This window comes from Zalophus californianus, chromosome 5 (genome assembly GCF_009762305.2).
Source record: "Zalophus californianus isolate mZalCal1 chromosome 5, mZalCal1.pri.v2, whole genome shotgun sequence".
NCBI classification, from domain to species: domain Eukaryota; kingdom Metazoa; phylum Chordata; class Mammalia; order Carnivora; family Otariidae; genus Zalophus; species Zalophus californianus.
Genome location: NC_045599.1, coordinates 147,238,581 through 147,259,311, shown reverse-complemented (window position 1 = coordinate 147,259,311; position 20,731 = coordinate 147,238,581). Strand labels below are relative to the sequence as shown.

Sequence of the window (20,731 nt, the reverse complement as noted above, 5' to 3'; positions counted from 1 at the left end):
AAAACCACCTCTAGAGATGTAGGTATAACCTTATGCCCCATTACAATGTTGTCACTCCAGCAGTCTGCAGGTTAGAGGCTGGCTGCCATGTATCTGCACTATAAATGTAAAGGAAATGCTTGAATTGAGGTTTTTACTCCTAAGAAATTTAACTATAGCTAATATCAAGATCACTGGTTCATAAAGCTTATTAGCAACCACTGAAAGAAATCACCTGAAAAGCTTATTAAGCCACAGAGTGCTGGGCCCCACTCAGAGAGGTTCTGATCCTACAGGTTGAGGCAGGGCCTGAGAATATGCACTCCTACCACCTCCCAGGTTGATGCTGATGATGCTGGTAGATATTGCACCTGAGAAACACTGATCCAGATGTCAAATATTGACTACTCACATTCATACTAACCAAAGTATAAGGTGTTTGGATCAAGAGTTTCTCCAGTCTGTTCTTCTTGGGCCAAACATCATATAAAACATATGGGAAGAGAAATGATGAGAAAATATCAGAAATTAATTAAAAATTAGTTAAAAAGAGGAACTTACCCCCACACCGTTTCTCTTCTACACTACTGGATCTCGCCACAGATACTTCTGGGAAAAAAATTAAATCATGATGTGTAAAGGGTGTTGGGAAGAAAGAGCGTATCAATGGGTCTAATGATTTCATGTTTTATGTGAGTCAAAGTTCCAAAAGCCCGATTACTTATTTAAAAAAAAAAAATGTATGTTTCTTTGTTTTAACCAACCTGAGATGTATTCGGTCAAGGTCATCATGATTGAGAAGGAGTGAGATTCATTATCACGGAAAGAAAAGGCTATGGTCCTCTGGGGTTGAAACCAGGGCACTAATTTCAAAATAAGGCCAGAGTATGTGCTGATTTTCTGTTACCAAATATTCCGCCAGGTGTCAACCCCACAGCATTTGCCTGGGTGTTCCTGCCTCCGAACAAAGCAGTGTTGTCAAATTCCCTGCAGAGGGGACCAATCCACCACAGCTCCAAGGAAATTGCCATAAAGTCAAATAAAGCCCCCGTTCAGCACCCACTCATACTCTTTGCCATGACACATATTATATACCCAAGTAAAATGCCAACGAGAGAACAGATGCTAGGAATGGTTTAACCCACAAGGATCAAACATCATTGCAGGAGACCAGAGACACTATTCTTTCCTGTACTGACTTTTCAGTGGGTAACAAGAATTAGCAGTGTGTCTGTGGTCAGAAAGGAAAACAATACAATAAATACTTGCAGTTCGATACCTTACATGATGGAGGCACCTTATAAGGCTAAAGCTAATAATTTTCTCTAAAATATGGTTACTTTTTCCATATGTGGAAGAAAACAAGGTAAATACCTATTATTACCTTGTAGGAGGTTGGTCTCTGCTTTGGTCTACAACACTGCCTTAAAGTACAGTGGACATAGACAAAATGACTTGGAAATACCTAACACCATGCCTACATATGACAGATGACTGGCTATCATCAATAACTGAACATCGATTTCACATGGAAAAGCCTATAGCCCAAGGGCCAGCCAGTCTCTTCTCCAAGATGAGAGCCAAGGAAGGTTTCCATCTTCCCAAGTAAACCAAGGTTGCATAAAGAATTGGCCTTTTTTCTCTGTACAAACACATGCACACAGCACTGCAAGGGCATTTAGCCTAATGTTAAAATAACAGGATAATCTAATTTGATTTTTTGGGCAAAATCGTCTCACCGTGTTATAGTCAGTAAACTGTAGGAGATATTGTGTTAGAAAAAAAAATACTTAACACGCATGGCCCAAATTCAAGCCTAAACCCACAGTTATCTGTAAATCTACTAATTACCTTGAAACCACAAGAGTTGATAGAATCATCTCTGTTTCACCAAACAAGACCTCAAATGACAGATAAAACTCCCACCTATGATTCATTTCCTCTCTAAATGATGGAAATGATTTGGTTCACACTGACAAGCCTCTCTGCCCTTACCTGGGATGAAATTGGCATCAAAAACACACGGCTGGCTCTCGGTGGTGTTTCCAGAACACTGGCTACCCACAGGGAACAGAAGGATGCATTGGCGGGCACGGACCTGCACTCCAGACACGTCGCACTCAGACCAGTCTGACCACTCGGACCAGCTCTCTGCAATGACCGGAAGAGGGGACATGTGACAATGCCCCCTGAGATCAACCCACCTGGAAGCACCACACATGACTTTAAGTTTTCATATTACATTTGTAATGGGGCTGTGTATAAATAAGATGGACGTGTATCTTCTAAGCGTCCCAGTAAATAAATTACACATGGAGTGGAATAAAAGAGCTTGTAGACCTTTGAGCAAAAATAATGCGCTTTTCTAAAATCCATGTTATTTTAAGGTTTTAAAGTCATTGTAATTGGACACACAATACTCTAATTCATGAGGTCCAGCTGTGCAGAGACGGTCAGGGGAGAGAAATCTTCAGTGCAGACCCCATTTCCCACAGGGCAACGCTCCTCTGTGAAGAGCAGCCCTCAAACCCTTTCCTGCCAAAATTCCTACAGGCCTCAGAGCTTGGGCAAGAGAAATGGCAGTGCGTGAATGAGAGAGACCAGGTTGCTGAGAGGGGCTTCCAGCTACTACAAGCACCTTCCCTTCCATTACAAGAACAATTCTGCAGTCGATATACCAATGTCAGGCAGTACCTGAGGTAGAATTTATTTTATCCCAGGTTTATTGTTGCCTATGTGCCTAAGATCAGGGCATGAGTCTGGGGTGAAGGCCCAAAGCTGAATGATCTAAGGACACTTCACCCTGAAGTGGAAAATTTGCTAGGATTCGTTAACTTCACCCAGGCCTACGGACGTGTGAAAAGAAACACTCATATTTTAAGTAAGGAGGTCAAAAAAATGTGCTCTCAGTATTATTTGGAAATACTGAACAAATTAAAAAGATATTTTTTAATGCAGTTTGATTTTTTCTTCTTAAATTTCAGTGTCATCCCTGCATTACAGGGAAAATCTGGAAATCAAATATGTGCCTGGATCCACGGTAAAGAGGTTACATTTTTCCTTAAAAACGTGTAAAGTACGAGGTTTGGGGATGACTGTGAGAATCTGGTTTCTAGGCACTTTTCAATATAAATGGAACCCTCCAGAAAGATCTGCAGGAGCAAGTAAAAACATTAAAAGTATGGGTGTTTCAATATCAAAGTTAGACTCAGAAGAGAGTGTCTCATTTCCATTCCAAGCGGCCCCCACATGTCAGGACAAAGCAGATTATTATTGGAGAAGGATGCTGCGGCAGTGTACCCACTGGGCACCTGTGTTAGCCAGCCTTGGAGCCTGGATCTCCCCGAACCCCTGGACCTGAAGCCAAGTCCTTCACAAGGGCTCTCCTTGCTCCCCAACCTGATTTTCAGATCCCATGACCAGGTTAAACCTTTTAATAATGCATTGTGATGACCCGTGTCTGTTACTAGTTGAGAAACAATGGCACGGTGAGAACTATTCATTCCACTGTGCAACAATGTGCTATGACGTCACGGCAAGGTTTATAGCGCGGGATTGAGGTGTTCCCTTCTTTCAGTATTTGCTCTCATGGGGTCTCATCACTTTTACCATTTGCAAATCAAGGGAGGGAAGGGGTGGGTTGAGCCCCCGAGTCGGGCAATCAGGCAGGCCGCTTACCCGGGCAGGGCTGCGTGTTGCAGAGCGCCTCCTCCGTGTGCAGCCCCAGGCAGATGTCTCCTCCGTAGGCTGGGGCTGGGTTTGTGCACGAGCGGGTCCTCATGTAGTGCCCACCACCACACGTCGCCGAGCATTTTGACCAGGGAGACCAGCAAGACCAGACGCCATCCACTGGGAAGGGACACAAAGTCACAACACTTCTGAAATCCCCATCTGACCAATCTGACGCGGCCGCAGATGGAACGTGCCTTGCAGGAAGGCATCGGCGCACCCCCTGGCCGCTCACGGGGCTGTCTGGGCTCGTCCTCCTGGTGAGGAAACCAGCTTTGCATATTCCTCCCTATGCTTTCTCAGTGCCTCTTCCTTGTTCTTTCGGACAATATTTCTAAACCTATAACAGGCAAGCAGGAAGAGAGCCGAGGAGTGCTACGTATGTAACACAAAGTCCCAGTCCCCGGGAAGGACCACGAACCACGTTCTGTAGTCATTCACGTGAAGGCCCGCTAGCTCTCTCTCACTTTGCTAACCACACAATCTACCTAGAGCCAAGGATCGGCAGCTGCAGTCACGGGCTTCCTTCCTACCTGGATTACAATGTGCTCGACGACAGGGGGTTTTGAGAAAAGCTAACAGGTTCCGGGAGGAACTGTGAAGGGTGCTCCGGAGACGCAGGTGCTAAACAACCAAAGTGAGCATGAACCGCACTGACTTGGCAGTGCGTTTACAGGAAGGATTAAAGAGACGAATCCCAATATCCACAGCCAGATGATTATGGAGGAGAGTTTTACAATGCGGACAAGAGGCATGACTGGTTCCGTGACTATTGGTCACCCGGAGCATGTCCCTCGTTTGCCCCAATCCGGGCTCCTGATACCTGCACACGGACCTCCTGAGCGCGGGCATCGGTGGCCCGCCTGGATGTGGGACCTCGGTGCTCGTCCTGCATCAGCTGATGTTGCTAAAACTGGCCCCTCATGCTGGCTGCAGTCTCTGATACTGTCATATCCGACCTGTTATTTATCTAACTCCTGAATGATGCTCTCTCTTGCTAGCCAGCCCCAGAGCAAAGCTGCAGGACTCTGTTGACCCGGCATTAGACTCATCAAAAATGGGCAAGAATAGCCATCACCACAGCTAGTGACAATAAAAACCCGATGAGAGACTCACTATTACCATATGTACCTAGTTGCATAGTTTATTTTCTCTGTATCCTACATAAAAAGAAAACAAAATGGGGCACCTGGGTGGCTCAGTCGGTTAAGCAGCGGCCTTCAGCTCAAGTCATGATCTCAGGGTCCTGGGATCGAGCCCCGCGTGGGGCTCTGCACTCAGCGGGGAGTCTGCTTGTCCCTCTGCCCTCCCCCATCCGTGCTCCCCCTCTCTCTTGCAAATAAATAAATAAAATCTTAAAAACAAACAAACAAACCCAGAAGCAATCATGAGAAGCAATGCCAAAGTTGTTCAAGGTTGTTTTAAGTAGAATCACAGCGTTTGCATTTTAATACACCCAGCATGATTTAACGCGTCTTTGTGGAGTAATATTTTTCTTTAGTTATAAGCATATGTAAAAAGAAAGTATTTTTGAGAAACATGAGCAAGAATTTCATTTTTATGATATTTTTATCTGCAAACAAGTAAAAACAAAACAGAAACAAAATACTTGAACCCCATGTTAAAGTGGGTTTGTGACCTAACTGGGAACTTTGTGATTCAGAAGTTTATACGTTTTCCCTAATAGGCAATAAGGTGGATCGGGAAGTAGGGGGGAACCAGTCAGTTATCTGCCACTGGTAGGAGGCAGAATTGTAAAAGTTTCAAACATCCTCCTCTGCATCTGTTCTTACTGGGGGGATGCTTGCTGCCAGTTTTTCTCTGTCTGTAACCTGAGCTGAAGCTTGGTCTCTAGTGCGTATGTTTGCACACCCAAGAAGAAGGTGCCTTAGAATAACAGGTGTCAAAGAGCTTGGGTGTCTGAATGTGCACAAGACAATCTGGAGCTCAGAAGGGTCTAGTGCCTCGTCTAGATGGTGCGGGAACCTGACTTAGATAGAACCAACCATGGGATCTGAGGATTCTTCACTTTTGTATGTCATGGTAGACTTGCTGACCAGTGGCCAACAGGTATGTTTAACAATGCTCAACATTACTAACTATCCATGAAATGCAATTCGAAACCACAATGAGACATCACTTTACACCTGCCAGGATGGAGGTTATAAAAAGAAAAACAACGGGGAACAATAGATAAAAATGTTGGTGAGGATTTGGAGAAATCAGAACCTTTGCACAGTGCTCGGGCAAATGAAAACTGGTGCAGTCACTAGGAAAAGCACTATGGTGGTTCTCGAAAAAATTAAAAACAGAACTACCGTATGATCCAGAAATCCCACTTCTGGGTACAGATATCCAAAAGAATTGAAATCAAGATCTCAAAAAGATACCTACACTCCCATGTCTGTTGCAGTATTATTCACAAAAGCCCACATAGCCTTCTGTGCAACACTGTTCTCTCGGTAACAGTCCTGTCTTGTGCATGTCAAGTTTTGTTTACAGGGGGGCCCTTGGGTGGCTCAGTCTGTTGAGCATCTGACTCTTGGTTTCGGCTCAGGTTATGATATCGGGGTCATGAGATCCAGACCCCTGTTGGGCTCCGAGCTCAGTGGGGAGTCTCCTTGGGATTCTCTCTCTCCCTCTCCCCGCCCAAGTAAATAAACAAATTTAAAAAAAAATAGAGATTTGTTAACAGGGTGGCTCTCATGTTAAATATTCTTACTACAATACGAAATTTTAAAAACAAACCAAAGATTGATTTTTTTTCATTCATAATCATGTTATAATCATGCAGTCCTAACAGTCACACACCAGGAGGCTGATAAGCTGATGTTTAGAAACTACCTTGTGATATTTCAAATAGCATTCATTCCTATCCACATTTCAACTAACATTCCAAGTATTATCTCATCTAGTCTAATAAATGCTACCCACCCCATTCACACCAACTGTCCTCTTGGTATCACAAAAAAATTCCCCTGGCACAGAACTGTTTGTTGTTTAACAGAATATAGCTCTTGTTCGGAATGCGAGCAGTTTGAGGGAGCATTTGGAACAGAATCCAGCTGCTAAAACATTCCCACTTGCCAGTTTCAACCATAAGCTCACAAATACCTCCACCGAGTTCAACAGCAACTTCATTGTCCTAAGGGATATACTCAGAACTGGGGAAAGAGATGCTTCCAGTCCAAAGGGAAATCAGAGGAAAATTCCAGCCACTGTACTCCACCAGGCAGTTGCCCTGTTCTGCAATCACTGGACACCCCGGACGAGTTCGACCCAGCTCCTCACTTCCTGCCGCCTCAAACTTGTGCTCCTATCACAGATCTCCACCTTCTCGGAGCACGGACTCTCGATGCAAGGGGGATGGTGCTTTGGACTGGATAAAAAATGATAATGAATATTGAAGTAATATTTCATATTAGGAAGACTATAAAGTATTTCCAAAATAGAAATTACAGAGTATGGAAAAGCTTCACGCCATAGCCTTCACTGCTAGGCAGCCTGCAGGAACTTTGGAGCCAAGGAAGGAAAACAAATGTAGCCTCCATGTGAGGCACCTGAGAGCTTCCTAGCCTGCTGCATAAACGATGCTGGGCTAACACAATAACGACACTAGTGGAAATAATAACCCACTTGGTATTGCTCCTTGTCCTCACCACCACCATGGGGGGTGTTCTAGAATGTGGGATGGAACCAGAGGGGTGAGGGTGCAGAGGCGATGCGTGGGGGCGGGAGGGGGGGGGGGGGCAGGACCAGCAGGCTGCGCCCAGGACCAGGCACCGTTTAGGGCTTCGCGTAACTCCGGTCACATTGCTACAAGTCCTGCGGGAATCTCTTCCTGGCCCAGAAAGACCAGTTCAGAGGAAGATCAGACAAAAACGAGAAAGCTCAGATTCATGTTTCCTGCAAGGATCAAGGCAATGAATTGAAGGGAATTACTTTGGATCAAATGAAATTCAGAGATTAGGTACACCTGATAGAAGGGGATGAGAATTCTTGTTCTGACTGACTACTCCACCCGCCACAGCCAAACAAGAATGACGGCCCCAGAGGTACGATTACTAGCCATCTGAAGAGCAGAGCAAAACGAAATGATTAATGTCTGAGTGTCAGGCATCCTGGGGGCTGTCAAGAGATATAAAATCCTGCCTCCACAGTCTTCCGGGACGTGGGTGTACGTGACACTGTTTCCCCAGAGGGGAAACACGTTATCTGCAGGACACACACCCAAGTCATCATTTTCATTCAGAGTCTGTCCCTCTGTTAGACTGTGACTCAGTGTCCCTCCTGCCTCATATTATGACTCCCATAAAGTTACTTAAACTTGAATATTACTCAGTAGCAAAGAACTACCTGTTGTCTCCACCTCTGGAATCCTTAGTTCTGAAAACAAACATGGATTGAAAAAAAGGAGTGAAGACTGATATGAGGCATTCTTAATCTCAGGAAACAAACTGAGGGTTGCTGGAGTGGTGTGGGGGGTGGGAGGGATGGGGTGGCTGGGTGATAGACATTGGGGAGGGTATGTGCTATGGTGAGTGCTGTGAATTGTGTGACTGAATCACAGACCTGTACCTCTGTGAATCACAGACAGACCTGTACCTCTGAGACAAATGATACATTATATGTTAAAAACAAAAAAAAGAAGACGATAGCAGGAAGGGAAAAATGGAGGGGGGAAATCGGAGGGGGAGACGAACCATGAGAGACGATGGACTCTGAGAAACAAACTGAGCGTTCTAGAGGGGAGGGGGGTGGGGGCATGGGTTAGCCTGGTGATGGGTATTAAAGAGGGCACGTTCTGCGTGGAGCACTGGGTGTTATGCACAAACAATGAATCATGGAACACTACATCGAAAACTAATGATGTAATGTATGGTGATTAACATAACATAATAATAAAAAAAAAAAGTTAAAAAAAAAAAAAAGGAGTGAAGGAAAGACCAAGCACTGGCTTACTTGGTCTTCCTTCCTTCATTCAACTTTGTCAGCAAACATTTTTGGATTGCCCACTGTGCGCCATTCACAGGGTATACGTGGATGCAGTGATATGGTCCAGGTCAGAAAGGAACATAGAGTTCATGAGGAGGCATCCTATGAATAATGTCAACCCAGGATGGTCACTGGTGATTGGGTCAGTGACCAGATGTAGTAGCTACATCAGCCAAGGACCCATTGAGCTGGAGTCATGGCAGCTACCCCTATCAGGCCGCCCCTGAGCTGAGTCCCAAGGGACAGACAGGAATTGGCCAAAGAGAGGAGGAGGGATGGGGAGTGGGGGTGGGGTCATTCCAAACACCAGGTACAGTGTTTTTAAAGGTACAGAAACCTGTGAGCACAGCATCTTTGTCAGAAGGTGCAAATAAGTTTCTGAGTTCCTTAAGCAAGGAACTGGCTTGCAGCACTGCTCAGTGAGTATTTGTTGGATGGGTGAATAGATGAATAGATGGATGGATGGGTGATGGGTAGATGATGGGTGGATAGAGGGATGGATGGGTGGGTGGTAGGTGAACTGGTGGATGGGTGGTGAGTGAATTGGTGGATGGACAGATAGGTGGAAGGATGGATGGATGGATGGGTAGGTGGATGAATGGTGATGGTTGGATTGGGATGAATAGATGGGTGAATGCATGATGGATGGGTGGGTGGTGGATGAATTAGTGGATGAATAGATGGGGGATGGATAGATGGATGGATGATGGATGAATGGGTGCGAGGATGAATGGATGATGGGTAGATTAATGGATGAAGGGATGGGTGGATGGATGACGCATGGATGGGCGGAGGGTTAACTGGTTGATGGATAGTTGGATGGATGGATGAATTAATGTATGTTAAATTGAAAAAACCTAGTTCTCAGCTTTGAGGAAGAGGAGCCCAGTAATGCCCCTGCTCCCGTGGTGGCTCTACTCCCCCTGGGCTGACTCTGCCTGAACTTCTCCAGCCTCAGGAGACTCTTCCCTCCAGCTACTTGGCTCTCCCGGCCAAGTGATGCTGAGGGGGTGGGAAAGGTCACAGAGCCAGTTCTTTCCCACAGTCCTAGCACGGAGAGTAGGATTCCTCCCTGGCACTGGGAGAGAGTTCATTGGTGACATAATTAGATTAGGATCTGTGTTATAAACTGAACGGGGAGGGCGACAAGGGAACGTCAGGATCCCTCCATCTACCCTCTCCTCCCCCATCTACCCTCTCCTCCCCCATCTACCCTCTCCTCCCCAGGCTCCAGACATGAGGCCTCACTGCTGTCAGCACAACATGCGGACTTCTCCAAATGCTTGGATGCCCCTTTGGTCCTTGAGTGCAAGACTCAGGCCCATCTCAGAGACACCCCTTAACGTGACCTGGTGGCTGTTTTTATTTGAGGTGAACTGGTGGGTGAACGATCACTGACGGCTGTTTCATGTGTGTCAGGCCTGTGTGGGGCACTGGGGGCACTGCAGTGAGCGGGACCCTCAAGGAAGTCCCTGCGGTTCTGGGAACCTCTGTGGGGCAGAGTCAGAGGCAACGTGCAGAACCCTAGACAGCGCTCGGGGGGCCGTGAGGCATCGATGAAGGAGCCTCCGGTTATGGGAAGGTCAGGTGGGAGGGAGTCAGGTGCCGGGGCTGCCCCCAGAGCTCGGCGGGAGGAGCACACAGAGGGCTAGTGCACTGACTATGACAGACAGCCTCAGGACTGCGTCTGCAAGCAACGTCCTGTCCGGGAAGACGGAGGCTCCTCAAGCTCATTTACTAACCCTGTGCTCATTTGGGAGCTCCGTGGGATGAAATGCCAGGTCTCAGGGCATTTGTTGTCCCCGACAACAGCCTCTGTCAGCCTCCAAGAGAGAAGAGTGTGTGTTTGGAGGACTAAACTCAGGCTAAAACGGAGCCCTGCTGACAGGCCATGAGGGTCTGGCTTGGCAGGCCCCTGGTGGGTCACTCTTGACACCCGTCACCCTGGAGGAGGAATCTGTGGTACGAAGCGGGGGCTGGGCCCATGAGTCTGGGAGGAGGCCAGCCTCTAGTTTCAAGGACACAACACATCTCTCCAGGCCAGGACCGCAGGGCCCCCTGCTCCATCAGGCACGGTGCCGAGGGCCCTGGAGCCTCATGGGGGCTCACGAGAATGTTTTAATTTCTTTAAAATCAGGAGAAATAAATGAATATAACCCAGCCTAGGTTATAGCTGTCTTTTTACCAAGGCAGTAAGAAAATGTAATCTGTGACTTTTCATATATTTAATCTAAAGCATAAAGGCAGGGAAGTCAAGCAAGCCTCCCTAAATTAGAAGGTCGTCTAAGGCCCTTGAATTTCAAGATGTTTTCCAGATTACTCGATCCACTCACCTGGGCAGGGCAAAATGTTGCACTCCTGATATTCCAGGGATGGGCCCAGGCATGGCATGCCCCCATACTTGGGCTCGGGGTTGTTGCAAACACGCTTCCGGTGCCGAATGCCCCTGCTACAGTCGCGGCTGCACTGTGACCACGACGTCCAGGCTGACCACGCCCCGTTGACGGTGTGGGCGGAGTACCTCCCAGCGCGCAGGAAATCACCAGAAAGTCCTGCCAATGAAATGGCCCGCGAGTGGCCGTTAGAAGTTCTGAGAGTAACCGGAGTCCCAACTAACCTTCCCTGTCTCTCAGCTGCCTGCTTCATTCTGTAACTGCATCCCCCAAATCAGCTGAATATTTTTTCTACTTCAGAAGAAAGAACTGCAGGTGAATGATCATCTTCCATAATTCAAGCTTCTTTCTCTGCGGTGGCTCTTACATAGGATGCCATGCAGAACTTGATTGGTAAATGCGGTCACATCCTTAAGCAATAGGTCTTAGGTTTGTAGGCCACTCGTTTTTCTGAGAAACTTCTTACAAAGAAACCACAACTCTCTCACTTCTCTTGGGAATTCTAGAGCAAACCGTGCCATACAGGATGAGGTGATGCGCACCACTGGGGACACCCATCTGTAGAGAGGAAAGCCTGGTTCCGACAGTTTTCTAAACCTGTTCCTCAACCTGTGAGCCTTTTCCACAGTGAATTCAGCCTGGTAAAAGATACAGAGTTCACCACTTTTGAATCCCAGGCCACAGAGACAGGTGTCTGTCCGGAACCCCGCAGGGGGCAGAGCTCATGACTCAGAACTGAACACATCCCTGAACGACGGTGCCCAGTGGCACACACCCCCAGGAAGTTCAGAGCCCGCTTACTCGCAGCTGTGTCTCCCCAGGTACACGTGTGGCGGCAGAGGCAGGGGCAGCTGGGAGCTGTCTTGGAAGGAATAGGCTCTGGACACGTCCCGTGTGTCTGGTCTGCTCTGAGCACTCTACGCTTGCTAAGTCATTTAATTAATTAGGCACAGCCAAAAGTCCTGTTCGCTTTGATGAAAATGGCCACTCACTTACAATATCAACAAATATTCTAATGCTCTCAAATGCTGGCAATGTGACTCAGGTTTTCACAGAAAACTCTCAGGATGCCTGGGTGGCTCAGTCGGTTAAGCGTCTGCCTTTGGCTCAGGTCATGATCCCGGGGTCCTGGGATCGAGCCCCGCATCGGGCTCCCTGCTCAGCAGGGACTCTGTGTCTCCCTTTCCCTCTGCCCCTCCCCTCCCCGCTCATGCTCTCTCTCCCTCTCAAATAAATAGATCTTAAAAAAAAAAAAAAAAAACCTCTCAAAGTATGCCACAAAGTTCTGGGGAAGTGTGAGAAGGCAAATACAGCAAGAGTCCTGTCCACTGCTGAGCTCCTCTGCTGTTTACTTAAAAACTCGGGCTCAGAAACCTCAGTAGGATGCTCTTTAGAGAAAATGGATTTGAAATGTCTTTCTGTGATGAACCAATACTTTGTGGTTAATCAATACAGAACAGCTATGTACAAGTCAGCCTCATTTTGTGTGGTTGGAGGCAAAGAAGTCCAATTTTGTATTTTCAAGATGTCAATACCAAAACGTGCAGATGGTCATTAGAACTTGAAGCCCTAAAGACAAAAGAAAGATGAAGTACTTTTTACGCCTTGCCCATGATACACTTTTGGATGAAATATGGGATATCTTTATAAATGTATATCAAACTTTTTCTTAGTTTATATTACTATCATTGAAAACAAACATCAGCTTTGGTTTTGTATGTATCTGAGAATAAAAGGGTAAATAGGGGCGCCTGGGTGGCTCGGTTGGGTAAGCGTCTACCCTTGGCTCAGGTCATGATCTCAGTGTCCTGGGATGGAGCCCCGTGTCAGGCTCCCTCCTCAGGGTGGAATCTGCTTTTTCCCTCTGCCTCTGCCGCTCCCCCAGCTCATGCATGCTCTCTCTCTCTCTGTCCGAAATAAATAAATAAAATCTTTAAAAAAAAAGGGTAAAAAAAGATATGTTCAGAAAAGACAATGACATTCCTGTGTAGGGAAACACTGACACTCATTGTCTCTTTTTTACCTTGATGTCGTAAGAAATAACCCAGTTCACCGCCTGCTCTGAAATAAGAAAGTTAAGCGCATGAATTGGAGATAGGGTTGCCAGAATTTGCAAATAAAACAGAGGAAGCCTGGTTAAACCTGAATTTCAGATGAACAACAAATCATATTCTGGGTAAGTATGTCCCAAATATTGCACGGGGCATACTTATCCTAAAACAGATTCATGGGGCATGCTTATACTAAAAAATTCTGAGAAATATCTGAAATTCATCTTTAACTGGGAATTTTGCATTTTATGTCACTATCCCAACGTGAGATCACAAGATCGTCCCTTGTGGAATGTAGATCTTTACAATGGGTCCTCGGTTCCCTCTTGGTATTCCAGCATATATACGTCTTTTCTTCTTACTAAAGCAGGATTTTACAAAATTAGTAGGAGTGAAGATCATTTTGCTTGATTTTCTACATGCTTAGGTGTTCGCTTTATTGAAATTGTAGACCTAGTCACAGAAAACTTTTCACTAAGTAGACTTATTTTTTTAAAGAAATGATGAACAAGCCTATATACAGTTGCTGAACTACACTGGGCAGAATGGTTTGAGGTCAGGAGATGGTTAATGTCAGGGCCTACAATGAGGAGGGGCTCTTGATGGCAACGGCCAGGCCTCCAAGCAGCAGCTCCCCAGAGGAGGCATAGAGATCAGTGGCACGTGGGCACTGAAGGAGGCAGGAGGACATCTATCACACCCCCATGAATTTATCCTACCCATGGCAGCCCAACATGGCGCCTTACTACCTCTGTGGTTCATCAAGGCCACCCACTCTGGGTCCAAGGAGCCTTCTCGAAAAGTGACACTGATGGCGACGGTATTTTCTAGGTCACATTCATGTTGGAAGAATAAGGTGGAAACATAAACACAAACAAGCCAAGAAATGTTCCCAGCGGTCTAGTGCACGATAGTACTATCACCGTTCTTAAAACATCGTGCTCCGAGAACCATCTGTGAACACCTCTCTTCTTTTTAGAATTGGACAGATCTTATTAAACTAGGTGGGAGAGACAAAAGAGATGAAGAAGAAAGCAGAAGTGAAGATTTTTGGGGATGACCAGGCTCACTCCCTCTCCTGCAGTAGAGACGGCTGAGCTCCAGGGCAAGCAAGTGACTTGTCGGAGGAGAGAAGCCCACTGCGCTGCAGGACCAGGCAGAGGGTGCATCTCCTGGTCTACCTTAGAGCTTTCCCTACATTATTAATATGGTATGGAAGGCATTAAAAGGACAGAGCAATTTCAAAGACTATGAAAGGATTCTCACAGGCTGAACTTTCAAGCAGAAAGATCCTTCTACAGACAGACGCACTCTGTCTTGGTCCAGCTTGGGGGAGAATGAAAGTAAAAGCTTATTTGTAGCTTACATTTTGGGGGGCGAGAAGACCGATGGAAGACCACTGAGTCTTCCTCAATATATTTCCTGATATTAAATAAATCTCCCACCAACTATTCTGCATCTCTAATGAATATAATGTTATTGTGAGGACTGAATTCATGGGACCACCTCAATACGGAATTCTTTCCCATCGTTTGCTATCAAGCTGGTTCTGCACGAGTGAGATCCTTGTCACAAAGATTGCAACACCAAAAACAATCAAAAGGAGAACATGCCCTCCCCCTGCTCTTCTATGACCTCAGAGACGGGATCAAATGCCCGTCTGTGGGGAGTGGGTTGGTGCTGGGGGGGTGGCCGCTCACCGTCTGTGGAGCAGCCGCTGGTTCCGTCACTGGAACAGTACCGCATCTCGATTCTCTGCCTTCCCACTTCGAGCAGATTTGGATCAGGCAGGCGGGCTTTGCAAGTGTAGCGGAACCGTTGCTCGTAGTGGCCCCCGTTGTCTGAGATGTTGACTGGCGTCCATGGCGTCCAGGGCGTGGTCTTCTTCAGCTCGGGGCACGGGTTGGTGTTGCAAGGCTGGTACTCCTGGGAGAGAAAGGACATAGCATGTGCTTATCGCGCAAGCACCAACAGAGTCCCGGGCTTCCTTCCTTCACTGGAAGATGGGGCTCTCTAAAACTGCACGTGCTGACACCCATCCGCTACTCTACCAAGTGAAAAACAGTGCTGTTCAGTTGGGCCTTTAAGAGCATGTTCGGCGTTCAGGGTCCACTGCAGAAGGAATCTGCACAGTTTCTCCTGTGTCAATAAGGAGAATGAGACAATAAATGTAACCAGATGTGAGTAAGAACGGTGGGCCCAAAAAATTCACCTTCCTCTCACTTGATAAATAACACAAACTGCTGACTATTCCGATGTGAAGCTCAACTGTTTTTTTAAAAAGGCTTAAAGTTAAAATGATGGAACCAAATCATTTTATTTTGGACAACATAATACTCAGCTTGAGATGAATGAGTGTTTTAAACTCTGGGACCACGGATTGGAAGTGTTAGAGTAGTGGAGTATCCAAATAACACACAAAAAAATGTAGTAACTTATAGTGTGTATGTTTTCACAACATTTCCCTGCTTAATCCCTGGACAGTACTTCTCAGTTTCTCTTCCCTTCCCTCGCCATCAGATTCCTCCCTTGTAAGCAAAGGGGGAGCGTCCCGGTTACTGAGCAGTGTATGTTTGAAGGTCTGGCATATGGGGCATGGTGTGAGGTGGGGGGAGGGGGTGTGTGGAACTGATTAAGATTCTTGAAGATTTATTTGTCAAGAGTTCTAAACAAGGCATCTCCATAAAAAGCACCACATATGAAGGGTACAAGGTTGGACCCTGGACACAGCACTGTTCATTCTTCCACTGGACAATAAAGGTTGTCTCATTAGCGGGAAACCCACAACATATAATACACCCAATTACGACCATACCTTAAAAATGATTTTTATCAGTGTTAAACATAAATATCAAGTAAGTGTTAAATAGCCCTCTAAGGTTTTTTAATGAAAAAGAGAAATATTCTATCTTTCCCCCATATCTTTTATTTATTTACTTTTTAAATTGTATTTTATTTTATTGTGTTATGTTAGTCACCATACATCATTAGTTTTTGGTGTGGTGATCCATGATTCATTGTTTGCGTGTAACACCCAGTGCTCCACGCAGTACGTGCCCCCCTTAATACCCATCGCCGGGCTCACCCATCCCCCACCCCCCTCCCCTCTAGAACCCTCAGTTTGTTTCTCAGAGTCCATCGTCTCTCGTGGTTCGTCTCCCCCTCCGATTCCCCCCCTTCATTTCTCCCTTCCTTCTCCTAACGTCCTCCCTGCTATTCCTCATGTTCCACAAATAAGTGAAACCATATGATAATTGACTTTCTCTGCTTGACTTATCCCCCATATGTTTTAATTAAATATTTGCATGTTTAGCCCCTAGATCTAACAACCAGAGTTTTCCAGATCAGGCATTATCCATTAACTGTGCACTATGGAAGGAGAGGGTTTGGCCCTTTACTCTCTCCACCATCCCCGTGTCTGCAACATTGACGAAAATTTACCATCTCCCATCCTCTTAATGCAGCGACATTGTTCCTTTGGTTAGATCAAAGCCCAGCGTTTGCACTCATAACTAGGGGCACACCATCCCCAGCTGAGGGATGTGATAGGGTGATGGACTACTATTCTTATCCAGGTCGCTCGCACACTAAAGTTTTTGGGGGTGGTTGTTTGGATTCTATGACTTCATCACCAATGCATCCCCCCTCCAATCAGGGACTTAGGCATAGTAAGAACTGTCCTTGTGGGTTTATGCTTTGAAAGAATACTCCTTTAATATGATAGTCATGCATTTCCAGTAGGAAAGAGAGTGGCCATGTGTGTCCACACAGCCAGCTCTATCTGGAAGCCTATTAAAATATGTATTTTGTCATTAATCTAATTACTCTAATTACTTTTCTTTACTAGTAATCCAATTTTTTAAAAAAAATCTATAAGTGACAAGACTCAGGAGTTCTTCCTGTTTGTGGCATCACAGGCTTTCAGCAGGAATTATGGAAAGTGGTCACCACCGCTTCTCTGATTTCTTATCTTCTCGCCATTTCCTTCCCCGCCAACACCAATGCGCCTCATCCCCACACCAACACATACCAGGAAGATTGGTGACTTCATTTCCCTTTGTTTACGGCATCTTTTATTATGGTATTATTTGGATGCTGCCTCTCAAATGAAAAAAAAAAGCCCCAGTGAATGCCATAAACCCAGTCGTGTGAAAAACCAGGCAGAACACACATGAGCCCTCTCGTTTTCTCTTGAAATAGAGGCCACACAATAGGAATGCAATAAACCCTTGTCCAGGCTTGCAGTGTGATGGCACCACCAACCCCAGATTGAAAACGCTACATGCCACTGTCCTTCCCTTCATCACTTCAGCCTGGCGGAGCAGGTGTCCAGGGCTCCTTGCTGAAACCGGCTCAGAACATATGTGGTTTATGGACCCCTGCTTAAAAAGCGCGGGTCCTTAAGCATTAACAAGTTCGTCAGTAAGATGACCCCATCTTGAGAAACAAACACATAGGATGCTCCCAGGAACTCTTCGCTTCTGTACACCAGAAATGTCACATTTTCTACAGAGTGAAGTTTTATTTTTGAAATACATGAATAGCAAATATATTTTAAAGCTGGCTCAAGAGCCTGAGTTGGTCTCTGTGTACTGGTGACATGTCCAGTGGGGCAGAGGTGGGCAGAGCTCAAGGATAAAGACCAATGTGGGCTTATTAGATAGCCTCTGCTAACAAAGTTTGTTCTTCCATTCATTGTCTTTTCATCGTATGAAGTTTACCTTGAGACTCAGAACTGCCCTTTTCACCTGCTTCTTGAGGTTTGATTGTGATGCATTCATTTAAAATATCAGATGATGAAATGCTGAGAAATGGTATGACCAGTCAGTTTTATATCAGTGAGCAAAATTATGAAGTGATTTGATTCAGTGGTCAGTAGTTCTATGGCTCAGCCGAATCTGGATGCCACAATGTACTGATGACCCATGGCAGTAACTACCCAACTCTGAATGTAATGTGAACAATATTACATTTAATGCTAAAGATAGAAATTATTTTCTAAGAAATTTCAGGGAGCCAGTTACTATTACTTGTCACATAGGATTCCTAATATTCTGCTGGAAAATATTAGGTAACAATGGTCACTAGTATCAATTCCACTTCGAGGCATATAGCTGAAGAAACTGAAATCAGGATCTTAGTGTGATATTTACACTCCCATGTCCATCACAGCATGACTCCCAGTAGCCAAGGCATTGCAATAAAGGAAGTGTCCATCAACAGATGAATGGATAAACAAGATGTGGTATGTGTGTGAACATGATATATATAATATACAATACAATGTGTAATAATATACAATATATACCATTCAACCATAAAAAGGAAGGAAATCTCCCCATAGATCCAGGCTTTTATGCTCAGGTTACATCATTTGGGTCTTATGAGGCCCTTTAGGCTAATGGCCAGAGATAAAAGTTATTGTCCTCTGGATACATTTCATTCTAGAACATTCTCTGGCTTTCCTGAAGAACAGAGGAGGAACACAGTTACTAGGTTGTCAGCCACCCTGTATTTAAACCTAATTTTCCTAGAGGCACACATGGGCAGTGTCATGATACTCCACACAACCTGTGAGGGAGCACAGCACCCAAGTTTGGAGGCTGTGCCCACTTTTTCCCATGACGAATGTTTCCTGTGTACATCACAAGAAGGTTATGAAGGTCAAATGAAATTATTAACAGATAAGCACTCTGTAAACCATGAGAAGCCCTAGGAATGTAAGTCGTTGTTATTAGTCTACAGGGAAGCCAAAGTCTGACACGGATATTCCAACCCATTTCACTCTTCTTGACTCCAAGCCACTGAAAAAAATCCTTCAGCAAAGAACTGATCCCAGAACCCGGGTACTGCGTTCAATTTATTTCAGCAAACAGATTGGCCCAATATTACCATCTAGAATGGAAATCTCTTATTTGGTCCCTGAAAATCCCTGCAGTAAGTGGAAAGAGTAAATGATATTTTCTGTACAAAGAAAAGAAAGAGCAAGTGGGAATGTTCAGAAGGGCTATCTCATCATGGTTTAGCTTAGGCCCTTAGAAAATATCTGTTGAAACAGCAGCTTCAATTCCACCATGGTCAGCTCGTGTTCCAGTGACATCATGAACTTGAAGGGCGGTCAGGGCAGCAAACCCTTGCCTAAGAAGAGCAGGTACGTTTGGGGAGAAGGCCGCTCTACCCATAAGCTGCATATTGGCGCCTCTGAGGGGAGAAGCCAGAGAGAGCAAGCTGGACCCCAGACCATGGAACACGGAGGCAGGAATAGCACTGTCCTGGGGCTGCCGCCACCAAAAGGGTGATGGTTCATGAAAGACAGCACATGGGCCCCAAATGCTGGTTGGACGTGAATGAATCAAGGATATTCCAAAGCCTGGTGGGTGAGGAAACAGAGCCTAAATGCCTTGTTTGGAGTCAAAACTCACGTGTGAGAATGACCTTCTAAAAAAAAAAAAAAAAAAATCCACCAGGGGCACCTGGGTGGCTCAGTCGGTTAAGCGTTGTCGGCCTTCGGCTCAGGTCATGATCTCAGGGTCTTGGGATCAAGCCCCGCATTGGGCTCCCTGCTCGGTGGGGAGTCCGCTTCTCCCTCTCCCTCTGCCTGCTGCCCCTGCTTGTCTCTCTCTCTCTCTCTGTCAAATAAGTAAATAAAACCTTTAAATTAAATTTAAAAAAATCCACCATTTGTGACAACTTGGATGGACCTTGAGGACATTATGCTAAGAGAAACGAATCTTGCAGAGAAAGACAAATTCTGCATGCTATCATTCCTACATAGAATCTAAAAAGGACAGACTGAGAGAAACATAAGGAGTGTAGTCGTTACCAGGGGTTGGGGAGGTGGGGACAATGGCGAGATACCTTTCAAAGGGTGCAAACTTCCAGGCATGAGGTTAACAAGTTCGGGGGTCTAACGGATAGCACAGTGATTTTAGCTAATAATACTGTACCATGTAACTGACACAGTAAAGAGAAAGGAGAGCGTAGCTGTTCTCACCTCAAAACAGAAATGTTTGACTATGTTTTAATTATGTGACGGGATGGGGACGGTAGTTAATACTCTGCTGGCAATCATTTTGCAATATATAAATGTATCCAATCAACATGAGATATACTTTAAACTTACACAAAGTTATGGATCAATTATTTCTGGAAAAACCGAAGCTGGAAAAACATAAAAATGAATTAAGGAAACAGTTGATGCAAGGACAAAACATAAATAAAGGGTCAAGAGCAACAAAAATCCCAAGGGTTACTAAAGCAATTTTGTACAATTCTCCAGATACGTTCCCCATGTACTCTCTGTCCCAGTCAACAGTATAAGAACCATACACTTAAAGTTTAATCCAGGGGCGCCTGGGTGGCTCAGTCGGTTGAGTGTCCGACTCTTGGTTTCAGCTCAGGTCACGATCTCAGGGTCGTGAGATCGAGCCCCGCATCGGGTTCCGCACTGAGCATGGAGTCTGAGATTCTCTCTCCCTCTGCCCCACCCTCTCTCTCTCTCAAATAAAAAAAGAAATAAATCTAAAAAAAAAAAAAAAAAAAGTTTAACCCAGAATCTGGGAAGTACCTATAGAAATAGACTCT

The 20,731-nt window shown here is 45.5% G+C and overlaps 1 protein-coding gene across 22 annotated transcripts in view; it reads right to left on the bottom strand.

Moving 5' to 3' along the window:
* Positions 1-20,731, bottom strand: part of SEMA5A (semaphorin 5A) — a 476,158-nt gene that overhangs the window by 14,756 nt on the left and 440,671 nt on the right. For 20 of the 22 annotated variants that reach the window (XR_003522009.2, XR_003522010.2, XR_003522006.2 and 17 more), the window contains 5 exons: positions 14,848-15,073; positions 11,037-11,255; positions 3,658-3,828; positions 1,975-2,130; positions 541-588 (listed from right to left, as the gene is read on the bottom strand). Coding sequence is in view for 11 of the 22 variants with exons in the window: in XM_027605227.2 (XP_027461028.1) it covers positions 541-588; positions 1,975-2,130; positions 3,658-3,828; positions 11,037-11,255; positions 14,848-15,073 (820 nt within the window). In the remaining 11 variants the exon portion in view is untranslated. Of the gene's footprint in view, positions 1-403; positions 446-540; positions 589-1,974; positions 2,131-3,657; positions 3,829-5,114; positions 7,088-11,036; positions 11,256-14,847; positions 15,074-20,731 lie in introns of those variants that run through there. The other 2 variants (XM_027605233.2, XM_027605237.1) reach the window with 2 other exon arrangements.